Genomic DNA, 14,307 nt, shown 5'->3' with positions numbered 1-14,307 from the left:
ATTTCCTTCATCTCTCTATCACGACTCATCATCGTCCTTCATCTCTCGATCAATCACTCAAATCTCATTTCGAGTTCCTTTTCTTTGCTTTATTCTTTGCATTCAAACTCACAACAATGAGTTTGAGTTTTGATCTCAAGAAGAGAGAAAGAATCTTCCACAAGAAATCGTGGAGTTTTGCATCCAATCATCCTATAGCCCCAAGATTATCTAAACATCTTCATACTTACATCAAATCGAGAAAAATCTACAAAGCAAGGTCTGTGTATCTATCACTAGGGGCATGTGATATACGTCTGTATACTACGTTCTATCTCTTTCCTTGACCCAGAGTGGTTTGTGATACACAAGAAGCCACACAAGAACGAGTATGTGTTGCATTTAATCCCTGAAATTCCTTTTTGTGGAAGCAATCATTCACTTGTGAGTGCGGGTTCTTAAGTTTGAACACTGAGAATCATAAACCCTCACAAAAGTCAGATTTAAAAAGTTAAGAACTGTTTTTTTTGTTTTTGTGTTTATATGTTTTTTTTTGTTTTTGTTTTTATAGGTGACGAACTTGACAAGACAGTATGAGAAAGTCGGAGTATCTATTTGGAATATTTTTTATAGGAAAAAATAGAGAAATACATTGATGTAAAACTAATCTCTAATATAAAAGAAAAATTGGAAATTTTTATATCATATATTGACTCATTTGGAGATACTTTTAGAGTTTTTTTTTATAAATAAACAAATATTAATAAACGATAATATCAAAACTTAAATAATATTTTTGTGAAGTATCTTATTTATATTTATATTAAAAAGTGTCTTATATAACTAGTAGTTTATTGAATCAACCGATTCCATCTTGTGTTTTTATATAGAAAGGAAAAGTGAAGCATGAATGTAGTTGTTGTTGGTCTAGTTTTATGAAAAGGGTAGTAACGACAAACATAAACTCTCGGTTTCTCTCTTCTCAATAGCATAACTTCACAACAACTTTGTATCTTCAACGAAAAAAAAAGTTCACGAGAAATAATACCGTCTTACATATATGATCCAAACCTCGCTGGGGTCAAAATTACAAATGAAGAAATGAAGTTTCGACAAACATTAGTTAGACACCACGGTGGTTCCTTTAGGAGGGTTCATGAAGCTAGGCTGGTTCGTCGACGACAGCATCCGCGCCCACATTCTGTCTGTAATCACAACTTTGTTTTGCTTCTCCGTTATTCGCTGCCCAGAGAAAAGAAAATAATCAAGGATTAAAAAAAATGAGAAGTTGGTGATCTAATGACATGGATAGATATTTAGGCAAAGAGAAACTAACGTTAAAGGGAATGTATGTATGCCTTCCATTAACAAGACCAGAGACAAAGCCGGTATAGCCAGCCATTGCACCATGGACTGCGCTTTGGGCGAGGAGAGTTGAGTAGACGTTGTCGGAAGCATTGGCTGGAATAGCTCGGATCATATACGTCGGATCTGAAAAATGGTTTGAATTATTATTCGTATTTCATGAACTAATATAGTAGCTTGAGTTGAATTTGAAGAGGCGAACGTACCAATGTATTTGAGAGTAATGTCCAACACACTCTGCTTCGCAAAGTGCTCCTGTTACAAAAAGGCAGAAAAGGAAAATAAGGGTAATAAACCCACAGAATTTTCGCGTCTTCTAGATGAATATAAGACTGAAATTTCAATATAGATACCTTGATTTTAAGACTCATCCATAGTCCTACATCTTTAAGGAGCTTGTTTCCTGAAGCATCTTGCTGTTCAACGCTCTCTGCAACAAGATCCTGCCCTGCACCTTCAGCAACCACTATAACCATGTGGCCATTTTCTCTGAGCCGTTTTGCAATGAACTCATAAAGCCCTCCTTTGCCTTCAAGATAAAAAGGTGACTCGGGAATCAGACAGCAGTCGACATCTCGACTAGCCAGAGTAGCATACATTGCAATGAACCCTGCAGTGTAGAAGCCATAGATTAGATAAAAGAGTTGGGAAAAACACTTTTGTGGTCTACTTTTAGTATACCTCTTCTGTGAACTTACCACTGTAGCGACCCATTAGCTTGACAAGTCCGATACCATTTTCCACACTGGTCGCTTCAACATGCGCTGCATTAATAGCACGTTGAGCCTCCTCAACCGCACTATCAAATCCAAAGGATTTGTCAATGACCTGAATCAGAGATACTATCAAATCAAGCTACTTGCGAACTAGCCAGAATGGGAGAAGAGGTTAAAGGTTGAGAGTGCAAACTACAATTATGAAAATCTTGGACTTACTGGAATGTCGTTATCAATGGTTTTTGGTATTCCTGCAACTGCAACTTTAAGTCCACGACGCCTAATTTCCTGCAGAATCAGTCAAAAACAACTGCTTCACCCAACTTAAAAGTCATTTCGATGTTAATAGGTACACGAACATCACTGCTTTATCAGTCCAGTTATTAGAAAGCCTCTTTATCTTTCTAGCAGACAAACATTCATTTTAATGAGGGTAGAATGTCTTCCATGGAATTTAATTAGACAGTTCTCTTCATAAAATGATTTACATAGGTACTATCCAACAATAATACACAACATTTCACTAACCTTATATATTGCACTTGCTCCTTTTTGGGTTCCATCACCTCCAATAATGTAAACCTATATATCACAAATAAAGCAACTCACTGTTATTACTAGAACTGCTCTCCATAGCACACAAACAAACTGAAATAACTAAACAAAATTATTGTCGAATACCTGATTTATTTCACGATCTTGTATGTTGTCGACAATCTTTGATGTATCATGTCCCCCTCGGGATGTTCCTAGTATGGTTCCCCCGCGCTTGTGGATGTCACTCACTGTCTTCGGTGTTAGTGCAACAGTATTTTTGGAATAGAACCCACGAAACCCGCACTGCAGTATCGAAAACCAGATGAGCCAAAAAAAAATTCTACTCAACCAATAATAGCCAAACTATAATTTGCTTTCCGTTTTGATGTGCACCAGTTACTAGAGGTTATATAGTCTACATATGTAAATTAAAACTGACATAGCTCTATCTATTACACTATGCAATAGCAGTTACAGAACAAAGTATTCGGTCTACAAGTTTGTGACACAATGAGATTCTCATCCCCAGAAAATACCGTCGAAAAGCAGAAATTGAACTCACATCCACACCAATCACTTCTGTAACACCATACATAAAATGAAGACCACACACGATCTCCCTGATTACTGTATTAAGCCCGGGGCATAGGCCACCACATGTAACAATACAGGCACGCACATCAGCTGGCTTGAAATACACCTAAACACAATATTAAAACCATACATTACCAGTTTTTACATCGTAAGATGAGGAAGCTGCATAGCACAGGAAACTCATGGACGAGGGGAAAATACCTTTTGGCGAGGTCCTGCACGTCTAAAGTGTGTCCCTCTAGGAGAATCCTTGTGAACAACAATCTATAAATGACACGAAAAAGAAAAAAATTAGCAACATGCTGCTAACAACATATCACATAAATCACTTACACAGAGAACAAAAGGCCAAAACGCAGCGGTGAGTTTTCACCTTTTCCTGGACTGTATCATCCTCATCAACAAAATACTGCCTGAAAAAAAATCACAGAAGATGAACCCAATTAACTGACCATCATCATCTCTAACAATCAATCAAGTTCACAAGTACAATCAGCTCAACTCACCTAACTACTGAATAAGCAGGATTCGATTGCAACGGGTTTGGATACGTCTGTAAAACCACCAAGAACATAAAAAAAGAAATGAGCAAAAGTGATTTACAAAGAAATGAAAAATAAAACAGAATATGAAATGGACTAATTATACAATCATAATTCTAATTCTCAGTCGTTCCATTATTCTATATATAAATGATGTATCCTTAGGTTTCACTACAGATAGTGTATCAATAGATCTAGTCAAACATATTCAACTACGAGTAGGCATATCACATGTGCACCAATCCATAACCACGTTCACATTGATTTAACATTTGTATTGCACTGTGAGAATATAAATAAATATTCATATGTAAATCTCCATGATAGCGACCGGATCTCATCTAAATCCCAAATTACAATAACCCGAAACAACCGGAGACTACTAAAAAAATAGGGATAAAGATTCAATTCCACAAAACTAACAACATTTTGCATTTGCTATATGCCTATATACACGGACCAAATCGGCGAGACAATACCAAATTCTTAAGTCGGGTATAACAAACGATCCAGGAAGATGACGAATTGAAAAGAAAAGAAAAAAATCAGTGGAATCGTATCGAGATAGAGAAAGGAAGTAGTAATACCGGGAGATCGTGAATGTAATCGCTCAAGTGAGGAACATCTTCGAGCACATAACCAGCAGGTCCTTCCACCAACTTAATCTGCTCATCGACGCCATTGGAAGCCATCGAAGACCTTCTTCTTCTTCTTCTGTTTTTCTTTGAAGCGTATTGCAATGTGTGTATTTTTTTTTAATTCTCAGAGGTCAGAGTGGTATAGAAGTTAGAAGAGAACAAAAGGGGTTTTTTTCTAAGAAACTAGAAAGCGACGTCGTTTCCAATCTTTTATCGGACATTACCGCAATACCAGCGGAAAACGACGGCTGGTTTTTTCCAATTGTCACTTTCTGGTTTTCAGATGTAAATTATTTTATTTTTATTAAAGTTTGTAATTATCCAGTTTCAAAAAATAAAAGAAATCTACAAGGCAAAGGAGAAAGATCACATATATTTATATATTTTTCTATACTAAGTATATCTAAAAATCAGAGTAATATATTGTACATGGCAAAGAGAAAGATCATGTATGTTGAAATATTAGCATTTACCAATTATTTTGTTAAAAAAATGGTAAGCTAATGTATTGCAGGATTGTCAAAATGGGTAAATAAATACTCAGTTTGTCCAAGATTTTACCGGGTTTGGATTGTGTTTTTAAAATGGGTTTTGGTGAGATAGTACATTGGATTTGACGAATTGTGGGTTTAATAGGTTAACCCACTAAGATTATAGGATTATCCATAGATTAATCAATAAATAGTATAAAATTACAAATATGTAAGATATCTGAAATATATGTTATGATTATTTTCTGTTTTATGTACTACTATATATTAGTATTTTTTAATGCTAGTTATTATTGTTATTTAGTATAATATTGTTAATATTTTTTTTCAAATCATCATTTGTAAACAATAAAATGGAAAACAAAGTCAAAGAAATGCATATAAAGAAGAGTTAAGAGCTTTTTAAACTATATTTTTAATGGTTTTAGGATTGTAGGTTGCTTTTTCTATTTTAATACACATGTATTTTATTTTTTAATTTATTACTATGAAAATTTGAGTTGGCTTTATAATTTTATGTTACATTTTAAAAAGAAAATATTTTATTTAATTTATATATTGGTAACCCATATAAGTATATAACTTATTAAGCTAATGAATGTTATGATTTTGGGTTTGGATATATAAATCTCAAGATTCTCAACTAATAAAATAAATAGATGGGCACCAAAATGTTGAACCGATATGGAATTGACATTCAATCACATCACTAGTTTAAAAACAAAACTATATGTCACAATGAGAATTATTCAAATATTATATCTCATATATATTAAAAAAAACATATCTAACTTCTACTCATAAATTTAATCAAACTCATATAAGTAGAAGTTTTGAATTGAACAATCACTATATAAAAGGTTAATCTAATAACAAATAAGTTAAAATAACGGATATATCGATTTGATTGAACACACAAAATTGACGTTACATCTTGCATGCTTTACATTTACATCGATTGTTGGAAAGTAAAATTGGCGTTACGTATTGCATGTTTTTACATTTATACTGATTGTTGTAAAGCAAAATTGGCGTTACGTTTTGCATGTTTTTTACATTTACATTGAATGTTGGAAAGCAAATTTGGCATTACGTTTTGCATGCTTTACATTTACACCGAATGGTAAAAAGCAAATTTGACATTACGTTTCTCTTAATTTACATTAATGTGTTAATTGTTGGCTTCCAACAAATTATTAAAATATAATTATAATAACTTTTGAGACTCGTTTTATATAGATTTATAAATTATTTTAAGTGAAAAAATAGAAATTTTCATGAATTTCATTAATTTATATTCAAACTACCAAAGTTTTCACTCAAAGTATAAACATAATTTATTTTGAAAAAATCACTTCGGAATTTGTGAAATTTAATTTTATAATCAGTTATCTAATTACGCATGATTTTTTTTTTCTGTTTTTTGAATTTTTCAAAAAAAATCAAGAACTACAGTACTAAACAATAATAACTCCACTAACCCCATAAAAATCTCTAACCTTAAAAAATCTAAATTAACATTAGTAAAGCCTTTTTTTTTTTTCCAAATGATGTACTACTATTGATTTTGAACGGAGACTGATTTCTCGGCTTCCTCCGTAAAATAATCATACAAACATTAATTAGCGAGAAACCTCTCCACTAATAATCTCAATATATTTTTTAAAAATTAAAATTATTTATAAATGGAATCGCCTTGTATTTGTATTGTAGCTACTAATTTATATATCTTCCCCAACCTTTGTCTCTCTCTCTCTTCATCTTCCTCCCTCATGCTCCCCTTCTTCTTCTCGATCCATCTCTCTCTCTCTCTCTCTCTCTCTCTCTCTCTCTCTTTTTTCCTTCTCTCTGTTCCCTAGTCCATCGATTTATATAACCCGCTTTCAGATTCTTCTTCTTCTTTGACTTTTTTTTGACACCCGTAGTCTCCTTTCCCCTTCCATCGATTTAGGGTTTCCGATTTCCTCTTTTTTTTTTTTTTTATTGGTTTCCTTCTCCTTCTGCAATTTCCCCGTAATCTACTCGCTCTTCTTCCCTGGTTAGGTTTCGATTTCATCTTCACCGAGGAGAGGCGTCTGATCCGATCTCCATCGAATTATAGCGTGTGAAGCGAGATGTATTCGTGCTGCTCTTTGGCTTGGATCGCCTAGGATTTGTCAATCGTGGTATGATGGTGGGTACTCAAAGTTTAGGTGGTTCGTTGCCGCCTCTTAATTCTCCTAAAAGCTATGGAATTACGAAACCGCTCTCGCTTGCTGGGCCTTCCTCTACGGATATCAAGCGTAATGTCGAGCTGGAGAAGGTAAAAGCTTTGTTTTTTTTCTTTTTCTTTCACCGTTGATATTATTCGACTGTTTTTAAGGATTCCATGTTTACGTTTCTGGCTACCTAATAGTACTTGGTTGACGAGGGACTCTATGAGAGCGAGGAGGATACCATGCGTAGAGAGGAAGTTCTGGCGCGCATTGATCAGGTTACTTACTCTCTTTCTCGTGTTGATTGTTTGCTCTGTATTTACATATGAAAGCCTTCTTCTTTCATAGTTGTACTAGTTGGGTTTTCGACATTAACAACAATTGTCTATTGAAAATTTGTTTTTTCTTAAAGAAATTGTCGTTTCGGCTTCACTGTATTGCGTCTTACTCGTGTATGATCTGGTTGTGGGTATTGGGGTTAGCTTACTTCATAGTTCAATATGTAATAAACAACAATTGTCTATTGAAAATTTTGTTTTTTTTTAAAAAAGAAATTGTCGTTTTGGCTTCACTGTATTGCGCCCTACTCGTGTATGATCTGGTTGTGGGTATTGGGGTTAGGTTACTTCATAGTTCAATATGAAATAAGCTTGGTCTTAGATTGTTTTTAACTTTTAAGTTTTATTCACATGCTGTTCATTATGCTTTTTGTTCCTTCCTCTCACATTTTTCTACTCACACTTGTTTTTAGATTGTAAAGCACTGGGTGAAACAGTTAACGCAGCAAAGAGGATATACAGACCAGATGGTAGAGGATGCAAATGCTGTTATTTTCACCTTTGGATCCTACCGGCTTGGCGTAAGTGCTACATGCCTTGCTTTTATCTTCAAGCTAAGATGCTATAGTACTTTTGGATCTGTAATTATGGTTTACTCTTGATTCTGTTTTTGGTCTCTGAATGCAATCCTAGTCTGTGAGGCTGAACAAACTACAATTTGTTCACTTGCAGGTACATGGGCCCGGGGCTGACATTGATACTCTGTGCGTTGGGCCATCTTATGTTAATCGGGAGGTGACTCTTGCTATTTACCTTTATTGATTCAAATTTTTTTTTTGTTTTTCTTAGTTCTTAACGCTCACTTTTACAGGAGGATTTCTTCATCATCTTGCATGACATATTGGCTGAGATGGAAGAAGTGACTGAGCTTCATCCTGTTCCTGACGCCCACGTTCCAGTCATGAAATTTAAGTTTCAAGGAATACCGATTGATCTACTCTATGCTAGCATATCACTTTTAGTTGTGCCACAGGTAATTTATCTGTAAATTTAATCTATGTTTTTCTGTTTTTGCTCTGCTGTAGGGGTGTGAATCATAACTTTATAATATCTTGTTCACTATATATTACATTGTTGGGCTTGTTTGCATGTTGATGGCAGCAGATAGTGGACTACTATTCCTCCATGACTTATATATCGAGAAATTTGTTTTACTTTTTTCTGGCTTGAGATAGAGCTGATACGTTTGTGGCCTATTTTTGGTTTACTCACATGAGCGGCCATGGTAGTTTACCATTTCTTGCTGAATCGAAACTCTTGTTTTTCGTGGATTTGATTTATCAACAGGATCTGGATATCTCCAGCTCGACTGTGCTGTGTGATGTTGATGAGCCAACCGTTCGAAGTCTTAATGGTTGTAGAGTTGCTGATCAGATTCTTAAACTCGTTCCAAATTTTGAGGTACACTTGCAGTAGGCCAGTCATTATGTTAACTTATTAATGAACTTTGGTTGCATTCTCTTATCATTTGTGCAATTGTAGCACTTCCGGACAACATTAAGATGCCTGAAGTACTGGGCTAAAAAGCGTGGCGTATATTCAAATGTAAGATCTTAACTTCCCACATATTGTAGTTATTGAAAATTTTCCATGTCAGAGCTCTTTTCATGTTTCTCATATTGGGCAGGTGACTGGATTTCTTGGCGGTGTAAACTGGGCACTTTTGGTTGCTCGTGTGTGCCAGCTCTATCCAAATGCAATTCCTAGTATGCTAGTTTCTCGTTTTTTCAGAGTATATACTCAATGGCGGTGGCCGAACCCAGTCATGCTTTGTGCAATAGAAGAGGATGAGCTTGGATTTCCTGTCTGGGACCCTCGAAAAAATCATCGAGACCGCTATCACCTTATGCCAATAATAACTCCAGCTTACCCATGCATGAATTCTAGTTACAATGTCTCTCAGAGCACTCTTCGCGTTATGACAGAGCAGTTCCAGTTTGGTAACTCAATCTTGCAGGTAAGAAAGCAAAAAAATTGTCTTGTTTTCTCAACCATACATTCAGGATCCTGTACTTAATCATGACTTTTAAAGCAGGAGATCGAATTAAATAAACAGCATTGGAGCTCTCTATTTGAACAATATATGTTTTTCGAGGCATATAAAAACTACCTTCAGGTTGATATAGTGGCTGCAGAGGCAGAAGATTTGTTGGCTTGGAAGGGTTGGGTGGAATCGCGGTTCAGACAGCTGACCTTAAAGGTTTATAGCCTCCTCTGTTTATTTGATTTTACAGCAATAAACCTGGTGTCTCTTCAGTGTTTTATTTATATTTCTTTTTGTTGAAAATAAAAGAACATATTAAATGGTTTTCAATTTCGTTTCTGTTCATTCAATAATGCAGATAGAAAGAGACACTAATGGGATGTTAATGTGTCATCCCCAACCAAATGAGTATGTAGACACGGCTAGGCAGTTTCTGCATTGTGCCTTTTTCATGGGTTTGCAGAGGGCAGAGGGAGTTGGTGGTCAAGAATGTCAACAGTTTGATATACGTGGTACGGTCGATGAGTTCAGACAAGAAGTAAACATGTATGTGTTCTGGAAACCTGGGATGGATGTGTTCGTTTCTCATGTTCGTAGACGACAGCTTCCACCTTTTGTTTTCCCAAATGGATATCGAAGGCCTCGGCAGTCCAGGCACCAAAATCAACAGGGTGGAAAATCTGGTGAAGATGGCACCGTTTCTCATACCGGCTCTGTGGTAGAGAGGAATGCTAAGAGAAAGAATGATAATGAAATGATGGATACGAGGCCAGAGAAACCTGAGAAGCGTGCATCGCTTAGTCCACAGAGTCTAGACATAGTCTCACCTGAAAGTAGTGCTATCACTACTGGTTGTACTCCTCCTATTTGCAACCTTAGAAGGCCCCCTGGTGAGGAAATAGAGGCTGAAAATTTGAACACTGAGAGTACTGAACTAACTAACTTTGCCCGAAATGAGTGCATCTCTGGCAGCGGGCAAGTTTTGGAACTACATAGTGCGGCTCTAGTTCAAGAATGCTCTGATCCAGCTGAGCCTTTGGGAAAGTGCGTGACACCTGACTCTAGTGATATGGTAGCACTTGGAAGCGTACAGGAAGAAAATTTAGATAGTGAGTTGAAGTCTGTATCAATCAGTGGTACCAACTCTCAACTTCTTCCAAGTCTTCTTGATAGGAAGAGAGGTGTAGCCGATGAAGTTGAGAGAGAATCAAAGATATTTAGTGGGACGAGTACAACTGGACAAATTGCTGATAGTGTTCAGCAGAGCAGATCCTGCGGGCAGAACCATGATTATGAGGTGAGTGTTTTTTTTAATGTATGTCGGTTCTGGTGAGTTGTTAAAAAAATTGGCAATAATTTCTTCATCATGTCGATATTGATAATGGGTTTTTACAGGGTTTCGGGTTTCCTGCTGCGAATTCAGATCCTTTTGTTGGAAAGGATAGTCTGTACCCTCAAAGTGGCATGTCAGAAGACCTTCAGGTTATTAAGCTACTACTTTACAGTTGCTGGCATAAGTTTTTTTCTTTTGAAAAAATCGTCTAGGTGGTTAAAAAAATCAACTGCACACTACATTGAATCTCATACTGGTTCCATAGTGTCAAGAAACATAGGATGGAGCTAAGTTTGAAATTTAGATGGTAGTCCATATATCCAAAGCAGTACTACCTCTGAGGTCAATATTCCTGCTGTGTTTTCACTTGCCTTGTGTGGTTTCTGCTGCATACCGCCTAACTACTGTATATATATTGGTTGGCAGGTCCTGCACTGCAAAGCAACTCCGGTTGAAACTTATTGAATAGACTTTTCTTTCTTTCCTTGTGTTTTGTAAGAAATACAACTAACTTATGTTGTTGCTCGTAATCTTGTTTTGTCTTAGTCAAACTCTTTGGTCAGCGGGATGGAGAAGCCAGAAGACAGAGCTAGGTCAGAATCTCTGCAGAAGTCACAGATAAGGCATGTGTGCTATGCAAAGTCATGATTTCTTTATGCTATTGTTGTTGTTTTTTTTTTTGGTTTCATTGGTACTGTTAGAGCACAAGCAGGTTAAGCTTAAAGTCCACTGTGTGAACGTCCTCTAGGCTATTGACGTGATAACCAGACTCATCAAGAAACGGGAATATAAACTCAAGTTGTAGCGGTGGACAGACGACAGTCAGAAACCTATTGGTAAGTGAATTTAATATGAAATAAGAAAAAGAAAAAAAAGAACAAAAAAAGTTTAAAAGAAATATGAAAAAAAAGCAAAAAAAAAAAGAAAAGATATTAGTAAAAAAGAAATCAAGAGAGAAGAGAAGGTACAAGCAGAAGGATGGTTTTTGGTTTGGTCGTGGTATTTTGAGTGAGAGCTTGGACGGCCAATATGCGTCATGAGGTGGGATCATCACTCAACTAGAAGTAAGGAAGTGACTTATATAATGTGGGGATGGGGAAATTTTTTCTCTTTTTTTTTTCTCTCTTAATTGTACTCGGCTGCTTCAGACTCTGGTCCTCTTGAGGACTTTGACTTGAATCGTTGTGTTTTCTATTTTATTTTGTGGTTTATGTATATAAGATCTATGCCTCCGTGTCTCTCTTTTTGAAGTTCTGCTGTCAATTAAGTGAGTAATTTACAGTGAAAGGCGTTTAAATTAGAGGATTCTGACCTAATACGAAATGGCTAACGTGTAATCTGCGTCTGAAGAAGACTCGTATAGTTCTCTATGTTTTTTGGTGGAATTGGCCATTGCTAAATGTTGCCTCAAGACAAGGTTTATTTAAAAGATAAAATACGTGATAGAAAATCAATCGCTGTATTGGAATAATTGGTTGTTGAACCAAGAGAAGAAACTATCGAAGCTTTAAATGTGTCTGATCTGCAGATCAATGGAATTTCAATCTCTTACATGGATTTAGCTCTGTGGAATTTCAACCTCTTAGATGGCACACGAATGGTTCGAGTTTTTTTTAAGACAAAACACTTTTATGGTGGAGAGATAAGTCTTGTTTTGTGGACTTATCTAGAATACCATTTGCCCAAAGATTATAAGAGTAAAACTGTAAAACCACTCGCATGGATTTAGCTCTGTATTGAAACTTCTCCATAGTAAATCACTACACACATTACTTTTGTCAGATTTGTGTATACATAACAATGATAGTTGATAGCTCATTGATATCAATGATATGTTAGTATACTGTCATTCTTCACGTTGCTACGTCGTCCTTTGGTGACGGTGTGCTATCATTACAGTATTCTTCACGTTGCTACATCGTCCTTTGATATGTTAGAATCTTGTGAAAGCCTCATGATGTGCAAAAGAGAAAATATTATTTTTATTGGATATTCCAAATATATACTATACTGCATGCATAAATTTATTCTTAAATAATCGCATCATAAGGTAATTTAACTAACAAACAAAAAAGAATCATTAATTCATTCTTAAATAATCGCATCAACGTCTTTATTTTTTTTATCTTAATTTTAATTTCTTTCTTTGTGTCTTCTAATGAGAGGACAAAAAGCTAGAGTTCTAAGTTCCAAACCCTCTAAATTTGTAGTGGGATTTGGTGGAGAGATACTATACTTCGTCGTCTTTGCCTACATATCTGGATATATTAAAGCTTTTACGGAAACTTTTGACTTGTTCGACTACCAATCTAGCTAGCTAGTTACAATTGGTCTTACCAGATATAATAAATGTTATATCCCATCTTTGCCGTATTTCCAATGCAATCGAAGTATAATTTATTTGATAAGTAGATTATAACTATGGTTATGTTATGTGTTTCAAACACATTAGGCATTATAGGCGTTCAGATTTTGTCGTTTCATAAACAGCCAGAGCATATTAAACGACAAAGATAATATTATTAGTATATATACAACAACAACAACGCATATATATACATAATATGAATACAAACGCACGCACGTATACGTTAGATTGCCAAAACAGGGTCAAGTCAATCAATTTAGGTCATGTGTTTTGAGCCAGTAATTTTAATTAATTTTTGACAGTCACTTTTCTAAAGTTAATAGTCATAAATTAATTAGTTAGAGCTCTAGAGCCTTAGAGGCAAGTAATCTTGCATATATACTTCTATTTTTTTCATGATTAACATATGATAAAACAGATATGTATATATATATAATATACACCCCTCACTCATATTGACGATTGATTATCCTACAAATTTATCCAAGCAGATCCGAAACATGATCATGGATTACACAAAAGGAAAAATAAAAACCTTGAAAACTAGGAAATTTATATATACTACTACTCCAAGGAAAAATTAGAAATCAAAACATGACTACGAAAGTTACCTATTAATAATTAATTATACTATGATTTTTTGATATTTTGTAAAACGGAAAGTAACGCTCTGATGAATTAAACCTCCTGAGCCATCATCCACTTCTGCAACCTCAGCTGTCTATAGAACCTCTGTATAAACTCCTCCGCAGCTCTGTCCACGTGGCAGCTTTCCATCGTACCTGTGCTGCTAGCTACGTCCGGAAACACGGCCGACGTCACGTGTCGGTCCCAGATGGAGTCACGAACTTTGGGGAGTGTGTTGTACCGTATATACGCTTGGCGTTGGCGCTTGTTGATGAGCGGTTTGTTGTGAGACCCGTTGCTACGTCGTCCTTTGGTGACGGTGGTGGCGTAAGAACGTCTCGGCGGGGTGCTGCTGCAGCTGAACTCGTAGTCAAGCTGGATCGGGACAGGGGAGATGTACGATGATCGGACGTCTTGACGGCAAGTGATACGGGAGTGGGAGGTTGAAACAGCGTTGTTTAAGGATTTGCGTAGGATCTTGCCACGTTTCGCGAGTAGCTGTGGATCGAGGGTGGTTAGGAGTTTGTGACGTGAGGCGTCTGAAACCTTCTGGATGGTGAAGTGGATTAGCTTCGCCAGGCTCGAGAGCTTCTTCGTCGT

At 36.1% G+C, this 14,307-nt stretch overlaps 3 protein-coding genes across 9 annotated transcripts in view; 1 reads left to right on the top strand and 2 right to left on the bottom strand.

The window, feature by feature from the left end:
- Positions 928 to 4,498, bottom strand: LOC104716884 (ATP-dependent 6-phosphofructokinase 6). The gene is made up of 13 exons (XM_010434353.2): positions 4,321 to 4,498; positions 3,698 to 3,744; positions 3,565 to 3,604; positions 3,393 to 3,455; positions 3,160 to 3,297; positions 2,742 to 2,900; positions 2,589 to 2,642; positions 2,280 to 2,348; positions 2,043 to 2,172; positions 1,698 to 1,954; positions 1,551 to 1,599; positions 1,316 to 1,470; positions 928 to 1,221 (listed from the first exon to the last, which is right to left on the bottom strand). Exons 1-13 carry the CDS (start codon positions 4,423 to 4,425, stop codon positions 1,099 to 1,101), a joined length of 1,389 nt encoding a protein of 462 aa, XP_010432655.1. The 5' UTR covers positions 4,426 to 4,498; the 3' UTR covers positions 928 to 1,098.
- On the top strand, positions 6,613 to 11,993 carry LOC104716883 (nuclear poly(A) polymerase 4). Of its 7 annotated transcripts, none has more exons than XM_010434351.2 (14): positions 6,613 to 7,164; positions 7,258 to 7,335; positions 7,809 to 7,916; positions 8,068 to 8,130; positions 8,207 to 8,368; positions 8,683 to 8,796; positions 8,878 to 8,940; positions 9,023 to 9,352; positions 9,431 to 9,595; positions 9,738 to 10,676; positions 10,775 to 10,861; positions 11,139 to 11,162; positions 11,259 to 11,305; positions 11,414 to 11,993. In XM_010434351.2, the coding sequence occupies exons 1-14, from the start codon at positions 7,030 to 7,032 to the stop codon at positions 11,427 to 11,429; spliced, it is 2,331 nt and encodes a 776-aa protein (XP_010432653.1). In that variant the 5' UTR covers positions 6,613 to 7,029; the 3' UTR covers positions 11,430 to 11,993. The 7 variants fall into 7 exon arrangements, with proteins under 7 accessions (XP_010432653.1, XP_010432649.1, XP_010432650.1 ...); XM_010434347.2 differs by having other exon boundaries at positions 11,259 to 11,335; positions 11,425 to 11,993; XM_010434348.2 differs by having other exon boundaries at positions 11,259 to 11,335; positions 11,461 to 11,962.
- Positions 13,435 to 14,307, bottom strand: part of LOC104716882 — a 1,630-nt gene continuing 757 nt past the window's right edge. The window contains exon 2 of the mRNA XM_010434345.2: positions 13,435 to 14,307. Coding sequence (XP_010432647.1) covers positions 13,759 to 14,307 — 549 coding nt within the window. The 3' untranslated portion in view covers positions 13,435 to 13,758.

Source organism: Camelina sativa, chromosome 10 (assembly GCF_000633955.1).
Source record: "Camelina sativa cultivar DH55 chromosome 10, Cs, whole genome shotgun sequence".
Lineage (NCBI taxonomy): Eukaryota > Viridiplantae > Streptophyta > Magnoliopsida > Brassicales > Brassicaceae > Camelina > Camelina sativa.
Note: the sequence above shows the minus strand (reverse complement) of the source record. Positions and strands in the feature narration are given on the sequence as shown.

Coding starts and splice junctions, on each gene's coding strand:
- LOC104716884 (XM_010434353.2), bottom strand. CDS start 4,425: ATGGCTTCCAATGGCGTCGATGAGCAGATTAAGTTGGTGGAAGGACCT. Junction 2,901..3,159: donor CAGAAGTGATTGGTGTGGAT/GTGAGTTCAATT, acceptor TCGATACTGCAG/TGCGGGTTTCGTGGGTTCTA. Junction 1,600..1,697: donor GGATGAGTCTTAAAATCAAG/GTATCTATATTG, acceptor TTTTTGTAACAG/GAGCACTTTGCGAAGCAGAG.
- LOC104716883 (XM_010434347.2), top strand. CDS start 7,030: ATGATGGTGGGTACTCAAAGTTTAGGTGGTTCGTTGCCGCCTCTTAAT. Junction 8,131..8,206: donor CATCTTATGTTAATCGGGAG/GTGACTCTTGCT, acceptor TCACTTTTACAG/GAGGATTTCTTCATCATCTT. Junction 10,677..10,774: donor GGCAGAACCATGATTATGAG/GTGAGTGTTTTT, acceptor GGGTTTTTACAG/GGTTTCGGGTTTCCTGCTGC.